A 27,172-nucleotide genomic window follows, 5' to 3' on the forward strand; every position below is an offset into this window, starting at 1 on the left:
ATTGGATTGGAAGTGCAAAAACCTGGATCAGGACATCCCTATTGTACACAGAGGCATATTTGGCTCCATCTAAGAGTTGGTTCACTTTCTTTGTCCCTGTGGACTGAAAGAGCTTGCAGTGTACAAACAAGTAAGCACTAAAAGAAGAGAGTGGTACATACCTCCTGGGAAAAGAAGCAGCAGCAGTTGGAAGGTGGAAGAAGCAGAAAGAAAAGAAGGGAGCAGCAGATTTCGATGAGAGAAGGGGACATATTAGTCACACATCACCTCAGCCATGCATGAGATTGACAATGCCAGCGCACCAGAGAAAACAAGCCCAGACTTCCAGAAAGTTCCTAAACCTCACCCAGTTTGAGCAGCCAGCCCTCTCTGTCGGGGTTGAAGAAGGTGTGCGTGAGGTCGTTGCCGTCGTCCTCCGGGATCTTGAAAGGCTCGTTTTTGATGCTTTCGTACAGGTTCTTGAAGGAGAGGAGAAGACCGGGGTTAGTTAGCGCTGCTGGCCAGACAACAGGACGAGGGTGTGGCACACCCGCAGGAGATCCTCAGGCAGGTCCCCGCCGTCGTTGATGCCTCTGTTCATGGAGATGAAGCGGTCCACTGCAGGCTTGTCCCTCACGTTGGGGTTGTGAAGGCTGGTGTTGAGCATGATGATGGCGAACGACAGCACGTAACACGTGTCTGCAAGCAAGGACAATACACACATGATGGAAATATGATTGGGATTCCCTACAACAGGGCTTGAAAGAGCCATATTGGACCCAAAATACAAAAAACTAATCTGTCTGGAGCCGCAAAAAATGAAAAGTCTTATATAAGTGTTATACCGTATTTTCCGCACTATAAGGCGCACCGGATTATAAGGCGCACCTTCAGTGAATGGCCTATTTTAAAACTTTGTTCATATATAAGGCGCACCGCATTATAAGACGCATAGAATAGACGTTATAGTAGAGGCTGTGGTTACGTTATGCATCCATTAGATGGAGCTGCACTAAAGGGAATGTCAACAAAACAAATAGTGATTGTACTGACACTTCTACTTGCTCTTTGTTCAACAACCCACTGTTCGAGTTTGTCCTCCAACTATAGCCATCTCGCTTTGTTCCCTTGGAAACTCTGTTTAGTCTTCTTTACTTGGCGCAGGTCATCATGTTGCTTCCTCCACTTCCGCACCATAGATTGGTTAATGTTAAATTCTCTCGCTGCTGCTCTATTCCCGTGTTCTACTGTGTGACTGATCGCCTTGAGTTTAAACTCTGCGTCCTAAGCATGTCTCTTAATAGGAGCCATTTTTGGGTCTTTCCATATAGTTTAGGTCTCGCAACTACGGTAAGCAGCCGCCAACTTCATTTTCCCCCATAGAAGCGCTTCTTCTACGGTAAGCAGCCGTAGAAGGGGGAAAATGAAGTCGGCGTAGTTATCGTAGTTGCGAGACCTGTTGTGGCTCAATATCGGTCCATTTATAAGGCGCACTGTCAGCTTTTGAGGAAATTGGAGGTTTTTAGGTGCGCCTTATAGTGCGGAAAATACGGTAATGAAGACAACACATGATGTAAGTGTCTATATTAGCCTACTATCAAAATGACTTTAAAAGTCTTATATAAGTGTTATAATGAAGGCAACACATGATGTAAGTGTCTATATTAGCCTACTATCAAAATGACTTTAAAAGTCTTATATAAGTGTTAGAATCAAGGCAACACATGATGTAAGTGTCTATATTAGCCTACTATCAAAATGACTATGTGTGGCAGGCTGAAGCAAATGTTTGTTGACAGAAATGTTGAAATGTAATATTTATTCTACACATTTTTACAACATTAGAAAACATTAGTACATCAGAGGCTACTCAGAAGGTGAGATAACTCCTGGAAATGACTGGCTTGTAACGGCCAACGGTATAGATGTTGTGGCACACAAACAACTATCTGGAATGCAGACAACATTACATACACATAGTGTGTCATGAGACATTACATACACATAGTGTCATGAGACATTACATACACATAGTGTCATGAGACATGCTAAAGTATCTAAATACATTTTGGTACCAGTACCGAAATATTGGTATGGAGACAATGCTCGGTATAATCCTGCACAGAACTATCCACATTTATTTGTGCGTCTGTCAATGTGTGTGTGTCTGTCAATGTGTGTGTGTCTGTCAATAAGTGTGTGTCTGTCGATGTGTGTGTGTCTGTCAATAAGTGTGTGCCTGTCAATAAGTGTGTGTGTCTGTCAATGTGTGTGTGACTGTCAATGTGTGTGTGTCTGTCAATAAGTGTGTGTCAATAAGTGTGTGTGTATGTCAATAAGTGTGTGTGTCTGTCAATGTGTGTGTGTCTGTCAATAAGTGTGTGTCTGTCAATAAGTGTGTGTGTCTGTCAATAAGTGTGTGTCTGTCAATGTGTGTGTGTCTGTCATTAAGTATGTGTCTGTCAATAAGTGTGTGTGTTTGTCAATAAGTGTGTGTGTCTGTCAATGTGTGTGTGTCTGTCAATGTGTGTGTGTCTGTCAATAAGTGTGTGTCAATAAGTGTGTGTGTATGTCAATAAGTGTGTGTGTCTGTCAATGTGTGTGTGTCTGTCAATAAGTGTGTGTCTGTCAATAAGTGTGTGTGTCTGTCAATAAGTGTGTGTGTCTGTCAATAAGTGTGGGTGTCTGTCAATGTGTGTGTGACTGTCAATAAGTGTGTGTCTGTCAATAAGTGTGTGTGTCTGTCAATGTGTGTGTGTCTGTCAATGTGTGTGTGTCTGTCAATGTGTGTGTGTCTGTCAATAAGTGTGTGTGTCTGTCAATGTGTGTGTGTGTGTGTGTCTGTCAATGTGTGTGTGTGTGTGTGTGTGTGTGTGTCTGTCAATGTGTGTGTGTGTGTGTGTGTGTGTCTGTCAATGTGTGTGTGTGTCTGTCAATAGGTGTGTGTGTGTCAATAGGTGTGTGTGTGTCAATAGGTGTGTGTGTCTGTCAATGTGTGTGTGTGTGTGTGTGTTAGTGTCTGTCAATGTGTGTGTGTGTGTCAATGTGTGTGTGTCTGTCAATAAGTGTGTGTGTCTGTCAATAAGTGTGTGTGTCTGTCAATAAGTGTGTGTGTCGTTCAATGTGTGTGTGACTGTCAATGCGTGTGTGTCAATAAGTGTGTGTCTGTCAATAAGTGTGTGTGTCTGTCAATGTGTGTGTGTCTGTCAATGTGTGTGTGTCTGTCAATAAGTGTGTGTGTGTCTGTCAATGGGTGTGTGTGTGTCTGTCAATGTGTGTGTGTGTCTGTCAATGTGTGTGTCTGTCAATGTGTGTGTGTGTCTGTCAATATGTGTGTGTGTCTGTCAATAGGTGTGTGTGTCTGTCAATAGGTGTGTGTGTTAGTGTCTGTCAATGTGTGTCTGTCAATGTGTGTGTGTGTCTGTCAATAGGTGTGTGTGTTAGTGTCTGTCAATGTGTGTCTGTCAATGTGTGTGTGTGTCTGTCAATGTGTGGGTGTGTCTGTCAATAGGTGTGTGTGTCTGTCAATGTGTGTGTGTCTGTCAATGTGTGTGTGTCTGTCAATGTGTGTGTGTGTCTGTCAATAAGTGTGTGTGTCTGTCAATGTGTGTGTGTCTGTCAATGTGTGTGTGTCTGTCAATAGGTGTGTGTGTCTGTCAATGTGTGTGTGTCTGTCAATAGGTGTGTGTGTCTGTCAATGTGTGTGTGTTAGTGTCTGTCAATGTGTGTGTGTCTGTCAAATTGTGTGTCTGTCAATAGGTGTGTGTCTGTCAATGTGTGTGTGTCTGTCAATGTGTGTGTGTGTTAGTGTCTGTCAATGTGTGTGTGTCTGTCAAATTGTGTGTCTGTCAATGTGTGTGTGTGTGTCTGTCCAAGTGTGTGTGTCTGTCAATGTGTGTGTGTCTGTCAATGTGTGTGTGTGTGTGTGTCTGTCAATGTGTGTGTGTGTGTGTGTGTGTGTGTGTGTCTGTCAATGTGTGTGTGTGTGTGTGTGTGTGTGTCTGTCAATGTGTGTGTGTGTCTGTCAATAGGTGTGTGTGTGTCAATAGGTGTGTGTGTGTCAATAGGTGTGTGTGTCTGTCAATGTGTGTGTGTGTGTGTGTGTGTTAGTGTCTGTCAATGTGTGTGTGTGTGTCAATGTGTGTGTGTCTGTCAATAAGTGTGTGTGTCTGTCAATAAGTGTGTGTGTCTGTCAATAAGTGTGTGTGTCGTTCAATGTGTGTGTGACTGTCAATGCGTGTGTGTCAATAAGTGTGTGTCTGTCAATAAGTGTGTGTGTCTGTCAATGTGTGTGTGTCTGTCAATGTGTGTGTGTCTGTCAATAAGTGTGTGTGTGTCTGTCAATGGGTGTGTGTGTGTCTGTCAATGTGTGTGTGTGTCTGTCAATGTGTGTGTCTGTCAATGTGTGTGTGTGTCTGTCAATATGTGTGTGTGTCTGTCAATAGGTGTGTGTGTCTGTCAATAGGTGTGTGTGTTAGTGTCTGTCAATGTGTGTCTGTCAATGTGTGTGTGTGTCTGTCAATAGGTGTGTGTGTTAGTGTCTGTCAATGTGTGTCTGTCAATGTGTGTGTGTGTCTGTCAATGTGTGGGTGTGTCTGTCAATAGGTGTGTGTGTCTGTCAATGTGTGTGTGTCTGTCAATGTGTGTGTGTCTGTCAATGTGTGTGTGTCTGTCAATGTGTGTGTGTGTCTGTCAATAGGTGTGTGTGTCTGTCAATGTGTGTGTGTCTGTCAATGTGTGTGTGTCTGTCAATAGGTGTGTGTGTCTGTCAATGTGTGTGTGTCTGTCAATAGGTGTGTGTGTCTGTCAATGTGTGTGTGTTAGTGTCTGTCAATGTGTGTGTGTCTGTCAAATTGTGTGTCTGTCAATGTGTGTGTGTCTGTCAATGTGTGTGTGTGTTAGTGTCTGTCAATGTGTGTGTGTCTGTCAAATTGTGTGTCTGTCAATGTGTGTGTGTGTGTCTGTCCAAGTGTGTGTGTCTGTCAATGTGTGTGTGTCTGTCAAATTGTGTGTCTGTCAATGTGTGTGTCTCTGTCAATGTGTGTGTCTTAATCATGATTAATCACAATTCAAGAGTGTGATCAATCTGATGAAAAAATATATTCACTTGACAGCCCGAGAGAAAACATTCACTTTACTTAGCAAAGTAGCGCATGCGTGTGTGTGTGTTCGCGAATGTGTGTGTGTGTGTGTGTGTGTGTGTGTGTGTGTGCGTGTGCGTGTGCGTGTGTGGTTACCGGTGCTCTGGAAGACGCCAGGGTTGCAGCGACAGTATCTCTGAGCAAAGGCCTCCATCATCCTATCGATCTTCTGGGCCTCACCAGGCAATCGAAAGCTCCACAGAAATTGTCTGCAAACACAGCAGATTGATGGTTTCTCCTAGACGGCCTGTGGCGGTGAGGGCATGGTTGTCATGACGTCAGCGGATAATTGGCATAATCTCCTATGACACATATATTGTCTTTACAAAAAGGTTAAAAACATGCATGCACACATGTAAAAATCAATGTGATATCAATTAGTATTAACATATATTAAAATGAAGAGTGTTACTAAAACAACCTTCTTTCATCTCTGTAATAACGCTACAATTTGTCCCATTTTGAGATCATTATTCATGAATTCGTTACATCCGGTCTTGATTACTGTAATGTATTATTTTCGGGTCTCCCATGAAAAGATTACAGTCGGTACAAAATGTGACAGGACCAAGGTTTGATCATATTATGCATACACTGTATCAGTGTTGGCGTTAACGCACTTTGTGTGTCTTTTTACGCATTCAAATCAGAAAGGACGCAAGTCTGCACGTCCCCGGGCTAATAGAAGTGTGGAAATTGATGTTCTGTGTACAACACACACGCACACACACACACACACACACAGCAGGCATAGACAGCAGGCATAGACAGGAGGAGGACAGAGTGTAGGTACACAGAACATCAGAGCGTCAAATGTGTGAGAAAATGAGAGCAGACAGTGTTGACAAACAATGTTGTGTGGGAAGCGCAGGTGCAGAAACACAAAAGAAGAATCCCTGTGGGATGCAGAAATGTTCCGTGCAACGTTCATATTGTTGTTACTCAGCCAGCGTTTGTGGGTCTGATGGAGCCGTTGCATGTTGTGGCTTTTAATGCCTCACAATCAAACACTTTCATGTTAAAATACTGAACAGATGTTTATTGGGATAAGTTAACATCTGTTCAGTATTGGTATAACATGAACATTACACAAGGGTTAAAAGACATTGAAACTGAGTTGCCAAATTTTAGGTTTGTTGGCATTATTTGCCATGAAAGTGTAGATGTGGCTGTTTAAAGGACACTTGTCATTGTCCAGGAAAAACTCATGTTGTCCAGTAGATGGCGACCAAATAGCAGCATGTCATCTCCCCGCGGGAAAGATTCCTTATGAAAGTCATGACGTCTTGAGGTCCAATTTGAAGATGTCGGGCCGTAGTTTGGACACCCCTGTCCTAAATCGTAATCCCCACCTCTTGTTTGGACTTTAGCCTGGATTTCGGCTATTAGTTCCTGTCAAGGACTATAGTGACCCTCCGCACAGCCATGTCCTCACACCCTGGCTGAGATGAACCATGCCTTCATTACCCAACACATTGATCAGAAGTACCTAAATACATGAATACAGGTGACCACAGATGAGGCGCTAGCTGTCCAAAGTTGGGACCCAGGGTGGACCACTCATCTGTGCATCAGTTGATGACGTCTCTCTGCTGCTGACCTGTCTCCACTCAAGATGATCTCCTGCTGGCCCCACTATGGACTGGACTCTCACTATTATGTTAGATCCACTATGGACTGGACTCTCACACTATTATGTTAGATCCACTATGGACTGGACTCTCACACTATTATGTTAGATCCACTATGGACTGGACTCTCACTATTATGTTAGATCCACTATGGACTGGACTCTCACTATCATGTTAGATCCACTATGGACTGGACTCTCACTATTATGTTAGGTCCACTATGGACTGGACTCTCACTATTATGTTAGATCCACTATGGACTGAACTCTCACACTATTATGTTAGATCCACTATGGACTGGACTCTCACACTATTATGTTAGATCCACTATGGACTGGACTCTCACACTATTATGTTAGATCCACTCTGGACTGGACTCTCACTATTATGTTAGATCCACTATGGACTGGACTCTCACACTATTATGTTAGATCCACTATGGACTGGACTCTCACACTATTATGTTAGATCCACTATGGACTGGAATCTCACTATTATGTTAGATCCACTATGGACTGGACTCTCACTATCATGTTAAATCCACTATGGACTGGACTCTCACTATCATGTTAGATCCACTATGGACTGGACTCTCACACTATTATGTTAGATCCACTATGGACTGGACTCTCACTATTATGTTAGATCCACTATGGACTGGACTCTCACTATTATGTTAAATCCACTATGGACTGGACTCTCACACTATAATGTTAGATCCACTATGGACTGGACTCTCACACTATAATGTTAGATCCACCATGGACTGGACTCTCACACTATAATGTTAGATCCACTATGGACTGGACTCTCACACTATTATGTTAGATCCACTATGGACTGGACTCTCACTATTATGTTAGATCCACTATGGACTGGACTCTCACACTATTATGTTAGATCCACTATGGACTGGACTCTCACACTATTATGTTAGATCCACTATGGACTGGACTCTCACACAATTATGTTAGATCCACTATGGACTGGACTCTCACACTATAATGTTAGATCCACTATGGACTGGACTCTCACACTATAATGTTAGATCCACTATGGACTGGACTCTCACACTATTATGTTAGATCCACTATGGACTGGACTCTCACTATTATGTTAGATCCACTATGGACTGGACTCTCACACTATTATGTTAGATCCACTATGGACTGGACTCTCACACTATTATGTTAGATCCACTATGGACTGGACTCTCACACTATTATGTTAGATCCACTATGGACTGGACTCGCACACTATTATGGTTCTGTGCTGTGATGAGTGTACCTGAGGGCCTGGACCAGGTTGAGGTCGGTGAACTCGTGCAGGTCTACGAAAGCCTGGAGGACTTTGATGTTGAAGTCGTCCCTGCAGAGGAGCAGTGCCAGCGGTCACAGACTGAAAAGCTGCGAGAGGAAGAGTGGAGCACCTTTCTCCCAGGTAGTCTCCTATGGCCGTCTTGTTGAGGCCCTCTCCTTTGTAGAGGAACTGAGCGATGTCCTCCGCCGTGTGTCGCAGCAGCTCGTTGTCCACCAGAAACACGATGCCCTGCAGAGACGGCGCAGACACGCTTGTTGCTGCACTCACATGACGGTTGACCTTTCAGCCTTGCTACCTTTTTGGGGTCCATGTTAAACTTCTTCCTTCCCATCGCCACGTGCCGGCTTTTCAGAAGGGTTTTACTGCGCCGGCATGGATCAAGTAGTAGTAGCACCGTAGGAGCCGGAGAACAATGGACACAAAGCAGCATACAGCATGAGCGTCAGTCTTACTAATCCTGTCATCATAATAATGTAGTCATTTGTACACTTGACACACAAAAACTGTTAGCATGCTAACGTTAATAAAATAACTTTTTTGGAAAGTGTTGTACCCATTGACCTCAGAGTCATTTCACTTCTTGGTACCGGTACTTTACATATGCTAACTGCTAACAAACTATTGTTCTTGGTCAGTTTTTTACCCATTAAGCTCAGAGTCATGTAACTTTGTACTTAATATATGCTAACTGCTAACATGCTAACATTAGCATGATAAGCAGGCGTAAACCCATACTTGCCAACCCTCCCGGATTTTCCGGGAGACTCCCGAAATTCACCGCCTCTCCCGAAAACCTCCTGAAGTTCAGGCGGAGCTGGAGGCCACGCCCCCTCCAGCTCCATGCGGACCTGAGTCCGCTTTCCCACAATATAAACAACGTGCCTGCCCAATCACGTTATAAGTGTAGAATGATCGAGGGCGAGTTCTTGGTTTCTTATGTGGGTTTATTGTTAGGCAGTTTCATTAACGTCCTCCTAGCGCGGTAACAACACACAACAACAACAGTCACGTTTTCGTCTACCGTAAAGCGGTTCGCCTGCCGTAAACAGCAATGTTGTGACACTCTTAAACAGACAATACTGCCATCTAGTGCATTTGATGAAAGCACTTTTGTGTGTGCCACACAGCAATGCATCATCAGAGAGGGTGTTCAGCATGGTTAGAAAAATAGTGACAGAGAATAGCACAAGGATGGACAATTCAACCCTTAACTCAACAATGAGTAGATGAGTGTTATGTGTGTGTATATATGTAAATAAATGAACACTGAAATTCAAGTATTTCTTTTATATATATATATATATATATATATATAAAACAAAATAAATATATATTTATAGCTAGAATTCACTGAAAGTCAAGTATTTCTTATATATATATATATATATATATATATATATATATATATATATATATGAAATACTTGACTTGGTGAATTCTAGCGGTAAATATACTCCTCCCCTCTTAACCACGCCCCCGCCCCCAACCACGCCCCCCGCCCCCACCTCCCGAAATTGGAGGTCTCAAGGTTGGCAAGTATGCCGTAAACCTCAAGAGTCATATAACTTGATGTGTGACACATGCTAACTGTTAGCATGCTCATTTTTTGATAGTAGGCTAATATAGACACTTACATCATGTGTTGTCTTCATTATAACACCTATATAAGACGTTTAAAGTCATTTTGATAGTAGGCTAATATAACTAATATAGACACTTACATCATGTGTTGCCTTCATTATAACACTTATATAAGACGTTTAAAGTCATTTTGATAGTAGGCTAATATAGACACTTACATCATGTGTTATCTTCATTATAACTTATATAAGACGTTTAAAGTCATTTCGATAGTAGGCTAATATAGACACTTACATCATGTGTTGTCTTCATTATAACACTTATATAAGACGTTTAAAGTCATTTTGATAGTAGGCTAATATAACTAATATAGACACTTACATCATGTGTTGCCTTCATTATAACACTTATATAAGACGTTTAAAGTCATTTTGATAGTAGGCTAATATAGACACTTACATCATGTGTTGTCTTCATTATAACTTATATAAGACGTTTAAAGTCATTTTGATAGTAGGCTAATATAGACACTTACATCATGTGTTGTCTTCATTATAACACTTATATAAGACGTTTTAAGTCATTTTGATAGTAGGCTAATATAGACACTTACATCATGTGTTGTCTTCATTATAACACTTACCGGTATATGAGACTTTTAAAGTCATTTTGATAGTAGGCTAATATAGCTAATATAGACACCTACATAATGTGTTGTCTTCATTATAACACTTATATAAGACGTTTAAAGTCATTTTGATAGTAGGCTAATATAGACACTTACATCATGTGTTGTCTTCATTATAACACTTATATAAGACTTTTAAAGTCATTTTGATAGTAGGCTAATATAGACACCTACATAATGTGTTGTCTTCATTATAACACTTATATAAGACGTTTAAAGTCATTTTGATAGTAGGCTAATATAGACACTTACATCATGTGTTGTCTTCATTATAACACTTATATAAGACTTTTAAAGTCATTTTGATAGTAGGCTAATATAGACACTTACATCATGTGTTGTCTTCATTATAACACTTATATAAGACGTTTAAAGTCATTTTGATAGTAGGCTAATATAGACACTTACATCATGTGTTGTCTTCATTATAACACTTATATAAGACTTTTAAAGTCATTTTGATAGTAGGCTAATATAGACACTTACATCATGTGTTGTCTTCATTATAACACTTATATAAGACGTTTAAAGTCATTTTGATAGTAGGCTAATATAGACACTTACATCATGTGTTGTCTTCATTATGATACTTATATATGACGTTTAAAGTCATTTTGATAGTAGGCTAATATAGACACTTACATCATGTGTTGTCTTCATTATAATACTTATATAAGACTTTTGAAGTAATTTTGATAGTAGGCTAATATAGACACTTACATCATGTGTTGTCTTCATTATAATACTTATATAAGACTTTTGCAGTCATTTTGATAGTAGGCTAATATAGACACTTACATCATGTGTTGTCTTCATTATAACACTTATATGAGACTTTTAAAGTAATTTTGATAGTAGGCTAATATAGCTAATATAGACACCTACATCATGTGTTGTCTTCATTATAACACTTATATAAGACTTTTAAAGTCATTTTGATAGTAGGCTAATATAGCTAATATAGACATTTACATCATGTGTTGTCTTCATTATAACACTTATATAAGACTTTTAAAGTCATTTTGATAGTAGGCTAATATAGACATGTACATCATGTCTAAGAATGAACACACATAAGATTCTACACCAAAAAAATCATCTTGGTGTCCACGTCTACTCATCACTGTCTTTGCCAACAAGTTTTCAGTAAGTCATGTTAAATGTTTATTTGTAGTATTCCCGCATGTCAACATGTCATTATTCCCTATAAAAGTGTTTTATGCTGGAAGTGATGAGTTGAATGTACAGATGACTAATTCACTTCTTCATTAAGGTGTCCTCACCTGCCCTCCGTGCTGGCCTCCAGGCCCTCCACCTCCATAATGGCCTCCCTGAGCTCCTCCCGGAGCCTCTGGATCTCCTGCATCAGGACCCCCTTCCTCCGGCGGATGTCCTCCAGCTCGGAGCGCTCCTCCGGGCTCAGGTCTACTGGGACTGCAGAGAAGACAAAACAACTAAAGCATACCAGACAAAGTGGACAAGGTCTTTAATGGACAAGAACAAAGTGGAACTACTGCCATATTACGTCGTTTATAATGCTTGTATTGTTTCATGTTCACCTTCAATTGACCAGAGAGGAGATTCTATAGAGAAATCTCAATCAACGAACGAGATTTCTCTATAGAATCTCCTCTCTGGTCAACAAAAGCACCATGAGGATTCTGGCGGGAACTCTTGTTCAACCCTTTTTCTATTACGCATGCACCTCCTGGTACCCTAGCACCTCCAAAACCCTCAAATCTAAACTCCAAACATCCCAGAACAAGCTAGTCAGATTACTTCTAGACCTCCACCCCAGATCACACCTCACTCCTACCCACTTCTCCAAAGTGGGCTGGGTCAGGGTGGAGGACAGAGTAAAACAACTTGCACTGAGCCTGGTCTATAAAATCCGCTACACCTCCCTGATACCGAAGTACATGTCAAACTACTTCCTTAACGTAAATGACCGCCATAACCACAACACCAGGGGGAGCTCCACTAACCACGTTAAACCCAGATTCCCATCTAACAAAGATCTTAACTTATTCTCTTTCTATGCCACATCAATGTGGAATGCGCTCCCAACAGGTCTAAAAGAAAGGGCATCTCTATCCTCCTTCAAAACCGCAATAAAAGTACACCTCCAGGCAGCTACAACCCTAAACTAACACCCTTCCCGGATTGTTAATAATCAAATGTAAACAATCAAATGCAGATACTTTTTCTTATGCCTTCTGATCTCTCTCTCTCTCTCTCTCTCTCTCTCTGATGACTGATGATAACAACCAAACCTACCCCCTCCCCACACACACCACGGATTGTAAATAATGTAAATAATTCAATGTGATGATCTTGTGTGATGACTGTATTATGATGATACTATATATCTGTATCATGAATCAATTTAAGTAGACCCCGACTTAAACAAGTTGTAAAACTTATTGGGGTGTTACCATTTAGTGGTCAATTGTACGGAATATGTACTTCACTGTGCAACCTACTAATAAAAGTCTCAATCAGTCAATCAATCAATGAAACTGTGATTTATCTACAATAATGATTCTCCTACAAGGAAATCATTTTCAATGTGTTGTGGTTTTTTTCTCAATAAAACTTGGTTAAAAGATTTCAGTTGAAGTACTTTTTGAGCACATTTAAAAATTAAAAGGAAATCTAAGTCTAAGTAACTACGGTACTTGGTATCGAATCAATACCTAAATGTGTGGTATCATCCAAAACTAATGTAAAGTATCAAAGAAGAGAAGAATAAGTGATTATTACATTTTAACAGAAATGTAGATAGAATAAGCAGATATTAACAGTAAATGAACAAGTAGATTAATAACCTTTTTTTTTTTACAGCTTGTCCTTTATAATGTGGACAAAATAATAGAATGAAACAATATGTTACTGCAAACTAATTAGGAGCCTTTGTTTGTTTACTTACTACTAAAAAACAAGTTGTCTAGCAATCAATCAATCAAAGTTTACTTATATAGCCCTAAATCACGAGTGTCTCAAAGGGCTGCACTAGTATGTTCAAGATTTTATTTAAGGATATTCGGTACTATACCACCTCTAAAAAGTACCGGTTCGATTGAATGACACAGTATGTTACTGCAGACTAATTAGGAGTCTTTGTTTGTTTACTTACTACTAAACGACAAGTTGTTTTGATTGCTTGATTGAGACTTGTATTAGTAGACTGCACAGTACAGTACATATTCCCTACAATTGACCACTAAATGGTAACACCCCAATAAGTTTATCAACGTGTTTAAGTTGGGGTCCACGTTAATCAATTCATGGTTGTCTAGCAATCAATCAAAGTTTACTTATATAGCCCTCAATCACGAGTGTCTATAAGGGCTGCACTAGTATGTTCACTATTTTATTTAAGGACATTCGGTACTATACCGTCTCTAAAAAGTACCGATTCGATTTAATGACACAATATGTTACTGCAGACTAATTAGGAGCCTTTGTTTATTCACTTACTACTAAAAGACAAGTTGTCTACAAACCCCGTTTCCATATGAGTTGGGAAATTGTGTTAGATGTAAATATAAACGGAATACAATGATTTGCAAATCCTTTTCAACCCATATTCAGTTGAATATGCTACAAAGACAACATATTTGATGTTCAAACTCATAAACATTTTTTTTTTTGCAAATAATCATTAACTTTAGAATTTGATGGCAGCAACACGTGACAAAGAAGTTGGGAAAGGTGGCAATAAATACTGATAAAGTTGAGGAATGCTCATCAAACACTTATTTGGAACATCCCACAGGTGTGCAGGCTAATTGGGAACAGGTGCGTGCCATGATTGGGTATAAAAACAAGCTTCCCAAAAAATGCTCAGTCTTTCACAAGAAAGGATGGGGCGAGGTACACCCCTTTGTCCACAACTGCGTGAGCAAATAGTCAAACAGTTTAAGAACAACGTTTCTCAAAGTGCAATTGCAAGAAAGGGATTTCAACATCTACGGTCCATAATATTATCAAAAGGTTCAGAGAATCTGGAGAAATCACTCCACGTAAGCGGCATGGCCGGAAACCAACATTGAATGACCGTGACCTTCGATACCTCAGACGGCACTGTATCAAAAACCGACATCAATCTCTAAAGCATATCACCACATGGGCTCAGGAACACTTCAGAAAACCACTGTCACTAAATACAGTTGGTCGCTACATCTGTAAGTGCAAGTTAAAGCCGTTTATCAACAATATCCAGAAACGCCGCCGGCTTCTGTGGGCCCGAGATCATCTAAGATGATGCAAAGTGGAAAAGTGTTCTGTGGTCTGACGAGTCCACATTTTAAATTGTTTTTGGAAATATTCGACATCGTGTCATCCGGACCAAAGGGGAAGCGAACCATCTAGACTGTTATCGACGCAAAGTTGAAAAGCCAGCATGTGTGATGGTATGGGGGTGTATTAGTGCCCAAAGCATGGGTAACTTACACATCTGTGAAGGCACCATTAATGCTGAAAGGTACATACAGGTTTTGGAACAACATATGCTGCCATTTAAGCGCCGTCTTTTTCATGGACGCCCCTGCTTATTTCAGCAAGACAATGCTAAGCCACATTCAGCACGTTACAACAGCGTGGCTTCGTAAAAAAAAGAGTGCGGGTACTTTCCTGGCCTGCCTGCAGTCCAGACCTGTCTCCCATTGAAAATGTGTGGCGCATTCTGAAGCGTAAAATACGACAGCGGAGACCCCGGACTGTTGAACGACTGAAGCTCTACATAAAACAAGAATGGGAAAGAATTCCACTTTCAAAGCTTCAACAATTAGTTTCCTCAGTTCCCAATCGTTTATTGAGTGTTGTGAAAAGAAAAGGTGATGTAACACAGTGGTGAACATGCCCTTTCCCAACTACTTTGGCACGTGTTGCAGCCATGAAATTCTAAGTTAATTATTATTTGCAAAAAAAAATAAAGTTTATGAGTTTGAACATCAAATATGTTGTCTTTGTAGCATATCCAACTGAATATGGGTTGAAAATGATTTGCAAATCATTGTAATCTATTTATATTTACATCTAACACAATTTCCCAACTCATATGGAAACGGGGTTTGTATGTTCACTATTGACATGACTAAATTACAATAATAAACATATGTTTCATGTACACTAATATTTTTTTTCCAAATAAAGACATTTTTTTGTGGTCCCCTTTATTTAGAAAAGTACCGAGATACACGTTGGAACCGGTACTACAATATTGGTACGGGGACAACACTATGCCAATGTAGGCATTAGTACTCTGCACAGGGATAAGAACCCTGGTCGTCTGTGTGAGAGGCAAGTGTGCTGGCCACTGCGCAAAAAGTTGACCCAACATACATTTGGCACAGCCACGCTGGACCTAAGACCACGCCCACAACAATAACAACAATGTTGGGCAACATTGGTTATATATATATATATATATATATATATATATATATATATATATATATATATATATATATATATATATATTACTTTGAATTTACAACCCCCTGGCGCTGTTTTTCTACTTACTTTGATTATTATTTCTCAACTGTTTGTAAATGTTGAAATTTATAAATAAAGGTTTATAAAATAAATATTTAAAAAAAAAAATGCTAATGATTGTTATCATTGTGTGTAGCTGGCGCGTCAACGTGCTTCACTAAAGCAATATGTCTTTAATGAAGACGTGAGAAAAGAAAACACATTTTTATTCTTCTGGTGTTAAAATGTTTGATGAGCAACATAATAATACTCAATAATGTAGCATTAGCATTAGCATTAGCATGGAATTAGCCACTTACTGTAGTCCAAGTCATCCATTTTCGGCGTTTTATTTTTAGGCATGAATATTTCCGAGTCGACTGTCATTCAATAGCAGAAAAATGGGGGTATATGTGCAAATATAACCCCGAGGATAAAATTAAATAAAAAAGGGAAAGTAGACGTTAAGTCAGGCCGGAGACACAAAGGAGGTGGCCACAACCGGAAGCTACACCAGAAAGTGTTTCCGCTGAGTGGATTGTCAAAACAAAACGCTTTTTGATGTCAGTGTATTATTTGGTCATTGATTTTTTTTTCTTTTATGAGTGGAAATCGTAAAAGTAAAAACGACAGGTTTATGTTAATGTTGTTCCTAATTATAAAAAAAAGGAAACCAGAAAGGGTTGAAAGCGTTAATAAAAACGATGAACATCCTCCGTAGACCGGAACAACAGAGAGACCAAACCGGATGTGTTTTCATTGGCAGAAAACGGAAGTTTTCTTTTAAAAGTAAAAGCGCGGATACTTTTTTTTTTTTTTTTTTTAAGTGATCGGACTTTATCTACCGACAAAGATGGCATTACACAATTTCAGAATGATAATGCAAATGCAAAATTGCACTGTAAAAATAAGAATAGTAAAAAAACTACAAAATATCTGGAATAACCAAAACACGAGACGATTACGGAATCATTAAAAGACGTTTTTTCTGCATTTTTCACACCCACATATATATATACATACAAATATATATATACATTTGTGTGTGTGTGTGTGTATATATATATATCTTGTATCCGATTATTAATCGATTAATCGAAGTAATAATCGACAGATTCATCGATTATCAAATTAAACGTTAGTTGCAGCCCTAATATATATATATATATATATTAGGTGGACGAAGTGGCTGGGGAGAGGGAAGTCTGGGCTTCCCTGCTTAGGCTGCTGACCCCGCGACCCGACCTCGGATAAGCGGAAGAAGATGGATGGATGGATGGATGTATATATATATATACACACACAAAGTCTTCAGGTCAAGACTTAGCAGTCTACCTGCACCTTATCTAAAAATATATATAAACAATTATATATATATAATATGTGTGTAAAAAATAGCTCCTTGACATTTGACATGCAGTCAGCTTTTGGCCCCTGAATGTGGCCCCTCCAAGTCCAAAAGTTGGTAGATCTTTGTGTTATATTCCAGGAGTAATTCTGCCACAAAAACAAGAACAACATGTATTTAAGTTACATTTATTCCAAACATATACAACTATGAACTGTACATTGTACAACTTCCAGACATTTTAGTAATAAAAGCAGTTTGGTTATGGACGACAGCTTTACATACACTCTTTGTTCACTTAGGAGGACTCGCCAGCTCAACCAAGCTGCGGATATCAAGTCAGACATCTTGGTAATTAGTAGTGAGATTGTTCCAGGTGGTGCAGCTGGAACAACCACAGATTGTTCCAGGTGGTGCAGCTTGAATAACCACAGAATGTTCCAGGTGGTGCAGCTGGAACAACCAGGGCTGTGTTGTGCGTAGTAGTAGTAGTAGTAGTAGAAGTCTAGCAGCATGATGCAGGGTCACACACACATGCTAAGTGCACATGTCATGGTCCTTTCCCCACTGACTCATCTCTCATCGGTCATCCAAAAGGTTTCTCCAGGTAGACATTTTAGGGGTGGAGTCTCCCCATTTAGGTGTAGGGTTGCACAAAAAAATGCATTTTTATTCATCTTGATTGTAAATGAAATGGTTTATAGGCCATGTCCATGCAGGCAGAAGGAGCTTTAACAACCACTGTTGAACAACTTTCATTACAATTGTTACACCACATAATAATAATAATAATTTTTATAGCACATAATAAATACATTGTGAGAATCTGTTGTGAATCAGAATTAAAAGGTGATGTGGCCAAGGATTCACACTCTCAAGTCAATGACACATGCAAGTGACACAGGGGCCACACTGGGGCCACACTGGGGCCACCTTGGGGCCACCTTGAGGCCACCTTGGGGCCTGTGCGCGTTTGGGCCAAAGTGTGATGAAGATCAGTTGTAATCCAGTCATCTGGATGATTCAGATTGAGTCCACATTGACCTGCAGTGTAAACCTGGACATGGCCCACATAGAAGGTTCCAACATGGAGCTTGGACACAACACATGACAATAACATCTTCATCTTCATCCTCATGTTCATTAGGGCTATATAAATAAACATTGATTGATGTTCCATGCTCTCCCTCTTCGTCTTCTCCATACTTTACTTGTGTTCTCAATATTGCACACAATCCTTCATATGGCCTCAAATGCACCCGCACTGACAAGTGCAGTACTACTCGTGTACTACTAGTGTACTACTAGTATATTACTAGTGTACTACTAGTGTATTACTAGTGTCCATGTGCTCCTTAGTCTTGATCCTAAACAGTTTGCAAACATTTGCAAATACAATCTGCTTCACTGTCAGATTGTATTTGGTGTGTCCAAAGCCCAAAAGCAGTGAAGTTGTCAGGTTGTGTAAATGGTAAATAAAAAGAGAATACAACAAATCCTTTTCAACTTATATTCAATTGAATAGACTGCAAAGACAAAATATTTCATGTTCACACTCAGAAACTTTTGTTAGTTTTCTGCAAATATTAGCTCATTTGGAATTTGATGACGTCCATGACAAATAAAAATAAAGGACCCATATTTCCCTCGCCCAGACGCGGGTCACCGGGGCCCCCCTCTGGAGCCGGGCCCGGAGGTGGGGCACGATGGCGAGCGCCTGGTGGCCGGGCCTGTCCCCATGGGGCCCGGCCGGGCACAGCCCGAAGAGGCAACGTGGGTCCCCCCTCCAATGGGCTCACCACCCATAGCAGGAGCCATAGAGGTCGGGTGCAGTGTGAGCTGGGCGGGAGCCGAGGGCAGGGCACTTGGCGGTCCGATCTTTGGCTACAGAAGCTATACCCCCCCCCGGGGGGGAAGGAGCCTGAGCTAGTGCGTGAGGTGGAGAAGTTCCGGCTAGATATAGTCGGACTCACTTCGACGCACAGCAAGGGCTCTGGAACCAGTTCTCTTGAGAGGGGCTGGACTCTCTTCCACTCTGGCGTTGCCGGCAATGAGAGGCGACGGGCTGGGGTGGCAATTCTTGTTGCCCCCCGGCTCAGAGCCTGCACGTTGGAGTTCAACCCGGTGGACGAGAGGGTAGCTTCCCTCCGCCTTCGGGTAGGGGGACGGGTCCTGACAGTGGTTTGCGCTTACGCGCCAAACGGCAGCTCAGAGTACCCACCCTTTTTGGATTCACTCGAGGGAGTACTTGAGAGTGCTCCCCCGGGTGATTCCCTCGTTCTACTGGGGGACTTCAATGCTCATGTTGGCAGCGACAGTGAAACCTGGAGAGGCGTGATTGGGAAGAATGGCCGCCCGGATCTGAACCCGAGTGGTGTTTTGTTATTGGACTTTTGTGCCCGTCACAGATTGTCCATAATGAACACCATGTTCGAACATAAGGGTGTCTATATGTGCACTTGGCACCAGGACACCCTAGGCCGCAGTTCCATGATCGACTTTGTAGTTGTGTCATCGGATTTGCGGCCTCATGTTTTGGACACTCGGGTGAAGAGAGGGGCGGAGCTTTCAACCGATCACCACCTGGTGGTGAGTTGGCTGCGATGGTGGCGGAGGATGCCGGACAGACCTGGCAGGCCCAAACGCATTGTCTGGCAGAGTCTCCTGTCAGAGAGAGTTTCAATTCCCACCTCCGGAAGAACTTTGAACATGTCACGAGGGAGGTGCTGGACATTGAGTCCGAGTGGACCATGTTCCGCGCCTCTATTGTCGAGGCAGCTGATTGGAGCTGTGGCCGCAAGGTAGTTGGTGCCTGTCGTGGCGGTAATCCTAGAACCCGTTGGTGGACACCGGCGGTGAGGGATGCCGTCAAGCTGAAGAAGGAGTCCTATCGGGTTCTTTTGGCTCATAGGACTCCTGAGGCAGCGGACAGGTACCGACAGGCCAAGCGGTGTGCGGAGGAAAAAACTCGGACATGGGAGGAGTTCGGGGAAGCCATGGAAAACGACTTCCGGACGGCTTCGAAGCGATTCTGGACCACCATCCGCCGCCTCAGGAAGGGGAAGCAGTGCACTATCAACACCATGTATGGTGAGGATGGTGTTCTGCTGACCTCTACTGCGGATGTTGTGGATCGGTGGAGGGAATACTTCGAAGACCTCCTCAATCCCACCAACACGTCTTCCTATGAGGAAGCAGTGCCTGGGGAATCTGTGGTGGGCTTTTCTATGTCTGGGGCTGAGGTTGCTGAGGTAGTTAAAAAGCTCCTTGGTGGCAAGGTCCCGGGGGTGGATGAGAGCCGCCCGGAGTTCCTTAAGGCTCTGGATGCTGTGGGGCTGTCTTGGTTGACAAGACTCTGCAGCATCGGGGGCGGTACTTCTGGATCGGCAGACCGGGGTGGTGGTTCCTCTCTTTAAGAAGGGGAACCGGAGGGTGTGTTCTAACTATCGTGGGATCACACTCCTCAGCCTTCCTGGTAAGGTCTATTCAGGTGTAATGGAGAGGAGGCTACGCCGGATAGTCAAACCTCGGATTCAGGAGGAACAGTGTGGTTTTCGTCCTGGTCGTGGAACTGTGGACCGGCTCTATACTCTCGGCAGGGTTCTTGAGGGTGCATGGGAGTTTGCCCAACCAGTCTACCTGTGCTTTGTGGACTTGGAGAAGGCATTCGACCGTGTCCCTCGGGAAGTCCTGTGGGGAGTGCTCAGAGAGTATGGGGTATCGGACTGTCTGATTTTGGCGGTCCGCTCCCTGTATGATCAGTGTCAGAGTTTGGTCCGCATTGCCGGCAGTAAGTCGAACACGTTTCCAGTGAGGGTTGGACTCCGCCAAGGCTGCCCTTTGTCACCGATTCTGTTCATAACTTTTATGGACAGAATTTCTAGGCGCAGTCAAGGCGTTGAGGGGATCCGGTTTGGTGGCTGCAGGATTAGGTCTCTGCTTTTTGCAGATGATGTGGTCCTGATGGCTTCTTCTGGCCAGGATCTTCAGCTCTTGCTGGATCGGTTCGCAGCCGAGTGTGAAGCGACTGGGATGGGAATCAGCACCTCCAAGTCCGAGTCCATGGTTCTCGCCCGGAAAAGGGTGGAATGCCATCTTCGGGTTGGGGAGGAGATCTTGCCCCAAGTGGAGGAGTTCAAGTACCTCGGAGTCTTGTTCACGAGTGAGGGAAGAGTGGATCGTGAGATCGACAGGCGGATCGGTGCGGCGTCTTCAGTAATGCGGACGCTGTATCGATCTGTTGTGGTGAAGAAGGAGCTGAGCCGGAAGGCAAAGCTCTCAATTTAGCGGTCGATCTACGTTCCCATCCTCACCTATGGTCATGAGCTTTGGGTTATGACCGAAAGGACAAGATCACGGGTACAAGCGGCCCAAATGAGTTTTCTCCGCCAGGTGGCAGGGCTCTCCCTTAGAGATAGGGTGAGAAGCTCTGTCATCCGGGAGGAGCTCAAAGTAAAGCCGCTGCTCCTCCACATGGAGAGGAGCCAGATGAGGTGGTTCGGGCATCTGGTCAGGATACCACCTGATCGCCTCCCTCGGGAGGTGTTTAGGGCACGTCCGACCGGTAGGAGGCCACGGGGAAGACCCAGGACACGTTGGGAAGACTATGTCTCCCGGCTGGCCTGGGAACGCCTCGGGATCCCCCGGGAGGAGCTGGACGAAGTGGCTGGAGAGAGGGAAGTCTGGGCTTCCCTGCTTAGGCTGCTGCCCCCGTGACCCGACCTCGGATAAGCGGAAAAAGATGGATGGATGGATGGAATTTGATGCCTGCAACATGTTTGAAAAAAGCTGGCACAAGTGGCAGAAAAGAGTGAGCAAGTTGAGAAATGCTCGTCAAAGACTTATTTGGAACATCCCACAGGTGAACAGGCTAATTGGGAACAGGTGGGTGCCATGATTGGGTATAAAAGCAGCTTCCATGAAATGCTCAGTCATTCACAAACAAGGACGGGGCGAGAGTCACCACTTTGTCAACAAACGCCTGAGCAAATTGTTTAAGAACAACATTTCTCAAGCAGCTATTGCAAGGAATTTAGGGATTTCACCATCTAAGCTCCGTAAAATCATCAAAAGGTTCAGAGAATCTGGAGAAATCACTGCACGTAAGCCTTGATATTACACACCTTGGATCCCTCAGGCGGTACTGCATCAAAAGGCGACATCAGTGTGTAAAGGATATCACCACATGGGCTCAGGAACACTTCAGAAAACCACTGTCACTAAATACAGTTGTTCGCTCTAAGATGGACTGATGCAAAGTGGAAAAGTGTTCTGTGGTCTGACGGGTCCACATTTCAAATTGTTTTTGAAAACTGTGGACGTCGTGTCCTCCGGACCAAAGAGGAAAAGAACCATCCGGATTGTTCTAGGGTGAAAGTGCAAAAGGCAGCATGTGTGATGGTATGGGGGTGTATTAGTGGCCAAGGCATGGGTAACTTACACATCTGTGAAGGCACCCTTAATGCTTAATTGTTATCATGGACGCCCCTGCTTATTTCAGCAAGACGATGCCAAGCCACATTCTGCACATGTTGCAAAAAAAATTAAGTTTCTGAGTGTGAACATGAAATATCTTGTCTTTGCAGTTTATTCAATTGAATATAAGTTGAAAAGGATTTGTTGTATTCTCTTTTTATTTACCATTTACACAACCTGACAACTTCACTGCTTTTGTAGAATTTGGAGTATATTTATCTCCCTACTTAGACTGTGCTACACCAACATGTAGTTGTGCTACACCAACATGTAGTTGTGCTACACAAACATGTAGTTGTGCTACACAAACATGTAGTTGTGCTACACAAACATGTAGTTGTGCTACACCAACATGTAGTTGTACTACACCAACATGTAGTTGTGCTACCAAAACATGTAGTTGTGCTACACAAACATGTAGTTGTGCTACACAAACATGTAGTTGTGGGACACAAACATGACAGACTCACACAATTAGCCAATAAAAAACGAAACCTACACACAAAAAATCCTTTCCATTCTTACTCATCACAATTCTAAATCTGGTCGTCATTTTCCAAAATCTATTCGAAAAAAACATGATTTTCTTGTAAAAATATATTTTTTTAAATCCGTTTTTAGGCCACCTCAATGCAATTTCATGGTAATTATTATTATTATTATTATTATTGTGAGAGTGGGTTTGAATGGGGAATGGATTCTGAATAAAAAATGGTCAAGCAGGAATAAGATTGAATGGTTTGGTGACCTCGCAGGGGTGCACAAGAATTTATCAACAACACCCAGAAACACTTTGCTCACCTAGGATGGACTGATGCAAAGTGGAAAAGAGTTCTGTCCACATTTCAAATAGTTCTCAAGAACATTGACTCACATCCAAATTGTGATTCTTGCTCGTCTTGATTCTAAATCCATTCATCATGATCAAAAATCGATAGAAAACATTTATTTTATCTTCATTTTTTTTATAAGAATCTTTTTTTTTTTAAGACATTTTAGGCCATCTCAATGCAATATCATTATAATCGTCAATATTGTCAAGGTCAGTTGGAATCGGGAAACGTTTAAGAATCGAATCCTACTTTTCACAAATCGATAAGAAATAAAAAGTTTGACATTTGTAAGAATCCATTTGAAAAGACCTTAGTTCTTTCTCACCTGTCACCTCTTGTGGAACTTTCATTCCATCGTGACCATCCCTTTTCATCAAGTTGACTTGATTCTGAATCGAATCGTTTTCAAGAATCGATTTTTAAAAAACTTTTTTTTTTTTTTTTTTTTTTAAAGGACATTTTGTTCCACCTCCATGCAAGCAGAAGATGTTTGGATGAAGAATGGCAAAGAGTAAAGGAAGGTGAAAGTGTGAGATTGGTCAAGGTGGGCGTCTCCTAGCCAAAGGTCAAAGGTGAGTGTGGAGATTGGTCAAGGTGGGCGTCTCCTAGCCAAAGGTCAAAGGTGAGTGTGAGCATGTACACTCTTGCCTTTCATTGGCGTCACGTGTGGTAGAGCTTGTCTTGTGCAATCATTGTCACTTCCTGCTCCGGCCAGGCCTGGCTGGCTCAAGACCCGCCCTTCTTCAACCTCCCTTCCTCCCCAGCTGACAGTCAGAACCTCCCCCCACCTGAGAGTCAGAACTTCCCTTCTTCCCCAGCTGACAGTCAGAACTTCTTCCTCAGCTGACAGTCAGAACTTCCCTTCTTCCCCAGCTGACAGTCAGAACTTCTTCCCCAGCTTGCAGTCAGAACTTCCCTTCTTCCTCAGCTGACAGTCAGAACTTCTTCCCCAGCCGACAGTCAGAACTTCCCTTCTTCCCCAGCTGACAGTCAGAACCTCCTTTCTTCCCCAGCTGACAGTCAGAACTTCTTCCCCAGCCGACAGTCAGAACTTCCCTTCTTCCTCAGCGGACAGTCAGAACTTCCCTTCTTCCTCAGCTGACAGTCAGAACCTCCCTTATTCCCCGGCTGACAGTCGGAACTTCTTCCCCAGCCGATAGTCAGAACTTCCCTTCTTCCTCAGCTGACAGTCAGAACTTCTTCCCCAGCCGACAGTCAGAACTTCCCTTCTTCCTCAGCTGACAGTCAGAACTTCTTCCCCAGCTTACAGTCAGAACCTCCCTTATTCCCCAGCTGACAGTCAGAACTTCTTCCCCAGCCGACAGTCAGAACTTCCCTTCTTCCTCAGCTGACAGTCAGAACCTCCCTTCTTCCCCAGCTGACAGTCAGAACTACTTCCCCAGCCGACAGTCAGAACTTCCCTTCTTCCTCAGCTGACAGTCAGAACTTCTTCCCCAGCCGACAGTCAGCACTTCCCTTCTTCCTCAGCTGACAAACAGAACCTCCCTTCTTCCCCAGCTGACAGTCAGAACTACTTCCCCAGCCGACAGTCAGAACTTCCCTTCTTCCTCAGCTGACAGTCAGAACTTCTTCCCCAGCTGAGAGTCAGAACTTCTTCCCCAGCTGAGAGTCAGAACCTGGTGATCTGCACGCCAGAGTCGCCCACGATGAGGCGGGCCAAGGAAGGGTGAACCTGCAAAGAAAAACATGATAATTGAACTTCAGATCACTCCCTTCAGTACTTTTTTAAAATATATTCAATGGAAATATTTTGTACATTTTATAAATACATGTGTTTATTCCTATTTGTATTTTCTTTGATATTATGTATATGTATGTATACACATAAGTATACATACACATAAATCCCCTGAAGAGCACAGAAACCTGCGAAACCGGCTTGTAGGGATGAAATAGCCCCTTGTGTTTTTTCCTGACCTAACGTATATTCCGCTCGACCTCGGTATTGAGCACTGTATAACGGATAAACCACAGAAACCTCGACCACATTCATCCATCCATCCATCTTCTTCCGCTTATCCGAGGTTGGGTCGCGGGAAAGCCCGGACTTCCCTCTTCCCAGTCACTTCGTCCAGCTCCTGCCGGGGGATCCTGAGGCGTTCCCAGGCCAGCCGAGAGACAGTCCTCCCAACGTGTCCTGGGTCTTCCCCGTGGCCTCCTGCCAGTTGGACGTGTCCTAAACACCTCCCGAGGGAGGTGTTCGGGTGGCATCCTGACCAGATGCCCGAAACACCTCATCTGGCTCCTCTCCATGTGGAGGAGCAGCGGCTTTACTCTGAGGTCCTCCCGGATGACAGAGCTCCTCACCCTATCTCTAAGGGAGAGCCCCGCCACCCGGCAGAGGAAACTAATTTCAGCCGCTTGTACCCGTGATCTTGTCCTTTCGGTCATAACCCAAAGCTCATGACCATAGGTGAGGATGGGAACGTAGATCGACCGGTAAATTGAGAGCTTTGCCTTCCGACTCAGCTCCTTCTTCACCACGACGGATCGATACAGCGTCCGCATTACTGAAAACGCCGCACTGATCCACCTGTCGATCTCACCATCCACTCTTCCCTCACTCGTGAACAAGACTCTGAGGTACTTTAACTTCTCCACTTGGGGCAGGGTCTCCTCCCCAACCCGGAGATGGCACTCCACCCTTTTCCGGGCGAGAACCATGGACTCGGACTTGGAGGTGCTGATTCTCATCCCAGTCACTTCACACTCGGCTGCGAACCGATCCAGTGAGAGCTGAAGATCCTGGCCAGATGACGCCATCAAGACCACATCATCTGCAAAAAGCAGAGACCTAATCCTGCAGCCACCAGACAGGATCCACTCAACACCCTGACTGCACCTAGAGATTCTGTCCATAAAAGTTATGAACAGAATTGGTGAAAAAGGGCAGCCTTGGCGGAGTCCAACCCTCACTGGAAACGTGTCCGACTTACTGCCGGCCTTACTGCCGGCAACGCGGACAAAGCTCTGACACTGATCATACAGGGAGCGGACCGCCACAATCAGACAGTCCGATACCCCATACTATCTGGGCACTCCCTACAGGTCGAATGCCTTCTCCAAGTCCACAAAGCACATGTAGACTGGTTGTGCAAACTCCCAAGCACCCTCAAGGACCCTGCCGAGAGTATAGAGCTGGACTACAGTTCCACGACCAGGACGAAAACCACACTGTTCCTCCTGAATCCAAGGTTCAACTAGCCGACGTAGCTTCCTCTCCAGTACACCTGAATAGACCTTACCGGGAAGGCTGAGGAGTGTGATCCCACGATAGTTGGAACACACCCTCCGGTTCCCCTTCTTAAAGAGAGGAACCACCACCCCGGTCTGCCAATCCAGAGCTACCGCTCCCAATGTCCACGCGATGCTGCAGAGTCTTGTCATCCAAGACAGCCCCAAAGCATCCAGAACCTTAAAGAACTCCGGGCGGACTCATCTACCCCCGGGGCCTTGCCACCGAGCACCTTTTTAACTACTTTGGCAACCTCAGCCCCAGAAATAGGAGAGCCCACCACAGACTCCCCATGCACTGCTTCCTCATAGGAAGATTGAGGGGGTCTTCGAAGTATTCCCTCCATCGATCCACAACATCCGCAGTAGAGGTCAGCAGAACACCATCCTCACCATACACGGTTTTGACAGTGCACTGCTTCCCATTCCTGAGGCGGCGGATG

At 43.2% G+C, this 27,172-nt stretch overlaps 2 protein-coding genes across 6 annotated transcripts in view; both read right to left on the reverse strand.

Annotated features, from left to right (window-relative positions):
• Positions 1-16,335, reverse strand: part of cyth2 (cytohesin 2) — a 37,691-nt gene extending 21,356 nt beyond the window's left edge. Inside the window, exons 1-8 of one of the 2 annotated variants that reach the window (XM_072913076.1) lie at positions 16,139-16,335; positions 11,624-11,774; positions 8,367-8,433; positions 8,181-8,299; positions 8,039-8,119; positions 5,217-5,329; positions 530-678; positions 347-458 (exon numbers count right to left, since the gene is read on the reverse strand). In XM_072913076.1, coding sequence (XP_072769177.1) covers positions 347-458; positions 530-678; positions 5,217-5,329; positions 8,039-8,119; positions 8,181-8,299; positions 8,367-8,433; positions 11,624-11,774; positions 16,139-16,205 — 859 coding nt within the window. In that variant the 5' untranslated portion in view covers positions 16,206-16,335. Of the gene's footprint in view, positions 1-345; positions 459-529; positions 679-5,216; positions 5,330-8,038; positions 8,120-8,180; positions 8,300-8,366; positions 8,434-11,623; positions 11,775-16,138 lie in introns of both variants that reach the window. The other variant, XM_072913075.1, reaches the window with a different exon arrangement.
• Positions 16,336-21,163: 4,828 nt separating this feature from the next.
• Positions 21,164-27,172, reverse strand: part of sphk2 (sphingosine kinase 2) — a 28,802-nt gene continuing 22,793 nt past the window's right edge. The window contains exons 8-9 of one of the 4 annotated variants that reach the window (XR_012050399.1): positions 25,032-25,167; positions 21,164-24,836 (exon numbers count right to left, since the gene is read on the reverse strand). Coding sequence is in view for 1 of the 4 variants with exons in the window: in XM_061958043.2 (XP_061814027.2) it covers positions 25,105-25,167 (63 nt within the window). In the remaining 3 variants the exon portion in view is untranslated. Of the gene's footprint in view, positions 25,168-27,172 lie in introns of all 4 variants that reach the window. The other 3 variants (XR_012050398.1, XR_012050397.1, XM_061958043.2) reach the window with 3 other exon arrangements.

This window comes from Nerophis lumbriciformis, linkage group LG04 (genome assembly GCF_033978685.3).
Source record: "Nerophis lumbriciformis linkage group LG04, RoL_Nlum_v2.1, whole genome shotgun sequence".
NCBI classification, from domain to species: Eukaryota; Metazoa; Chordata; class Actinopteri; order Syngnathiformes; family Syngnathidae; genus Nerophis; species Nerophis lumbriciformis.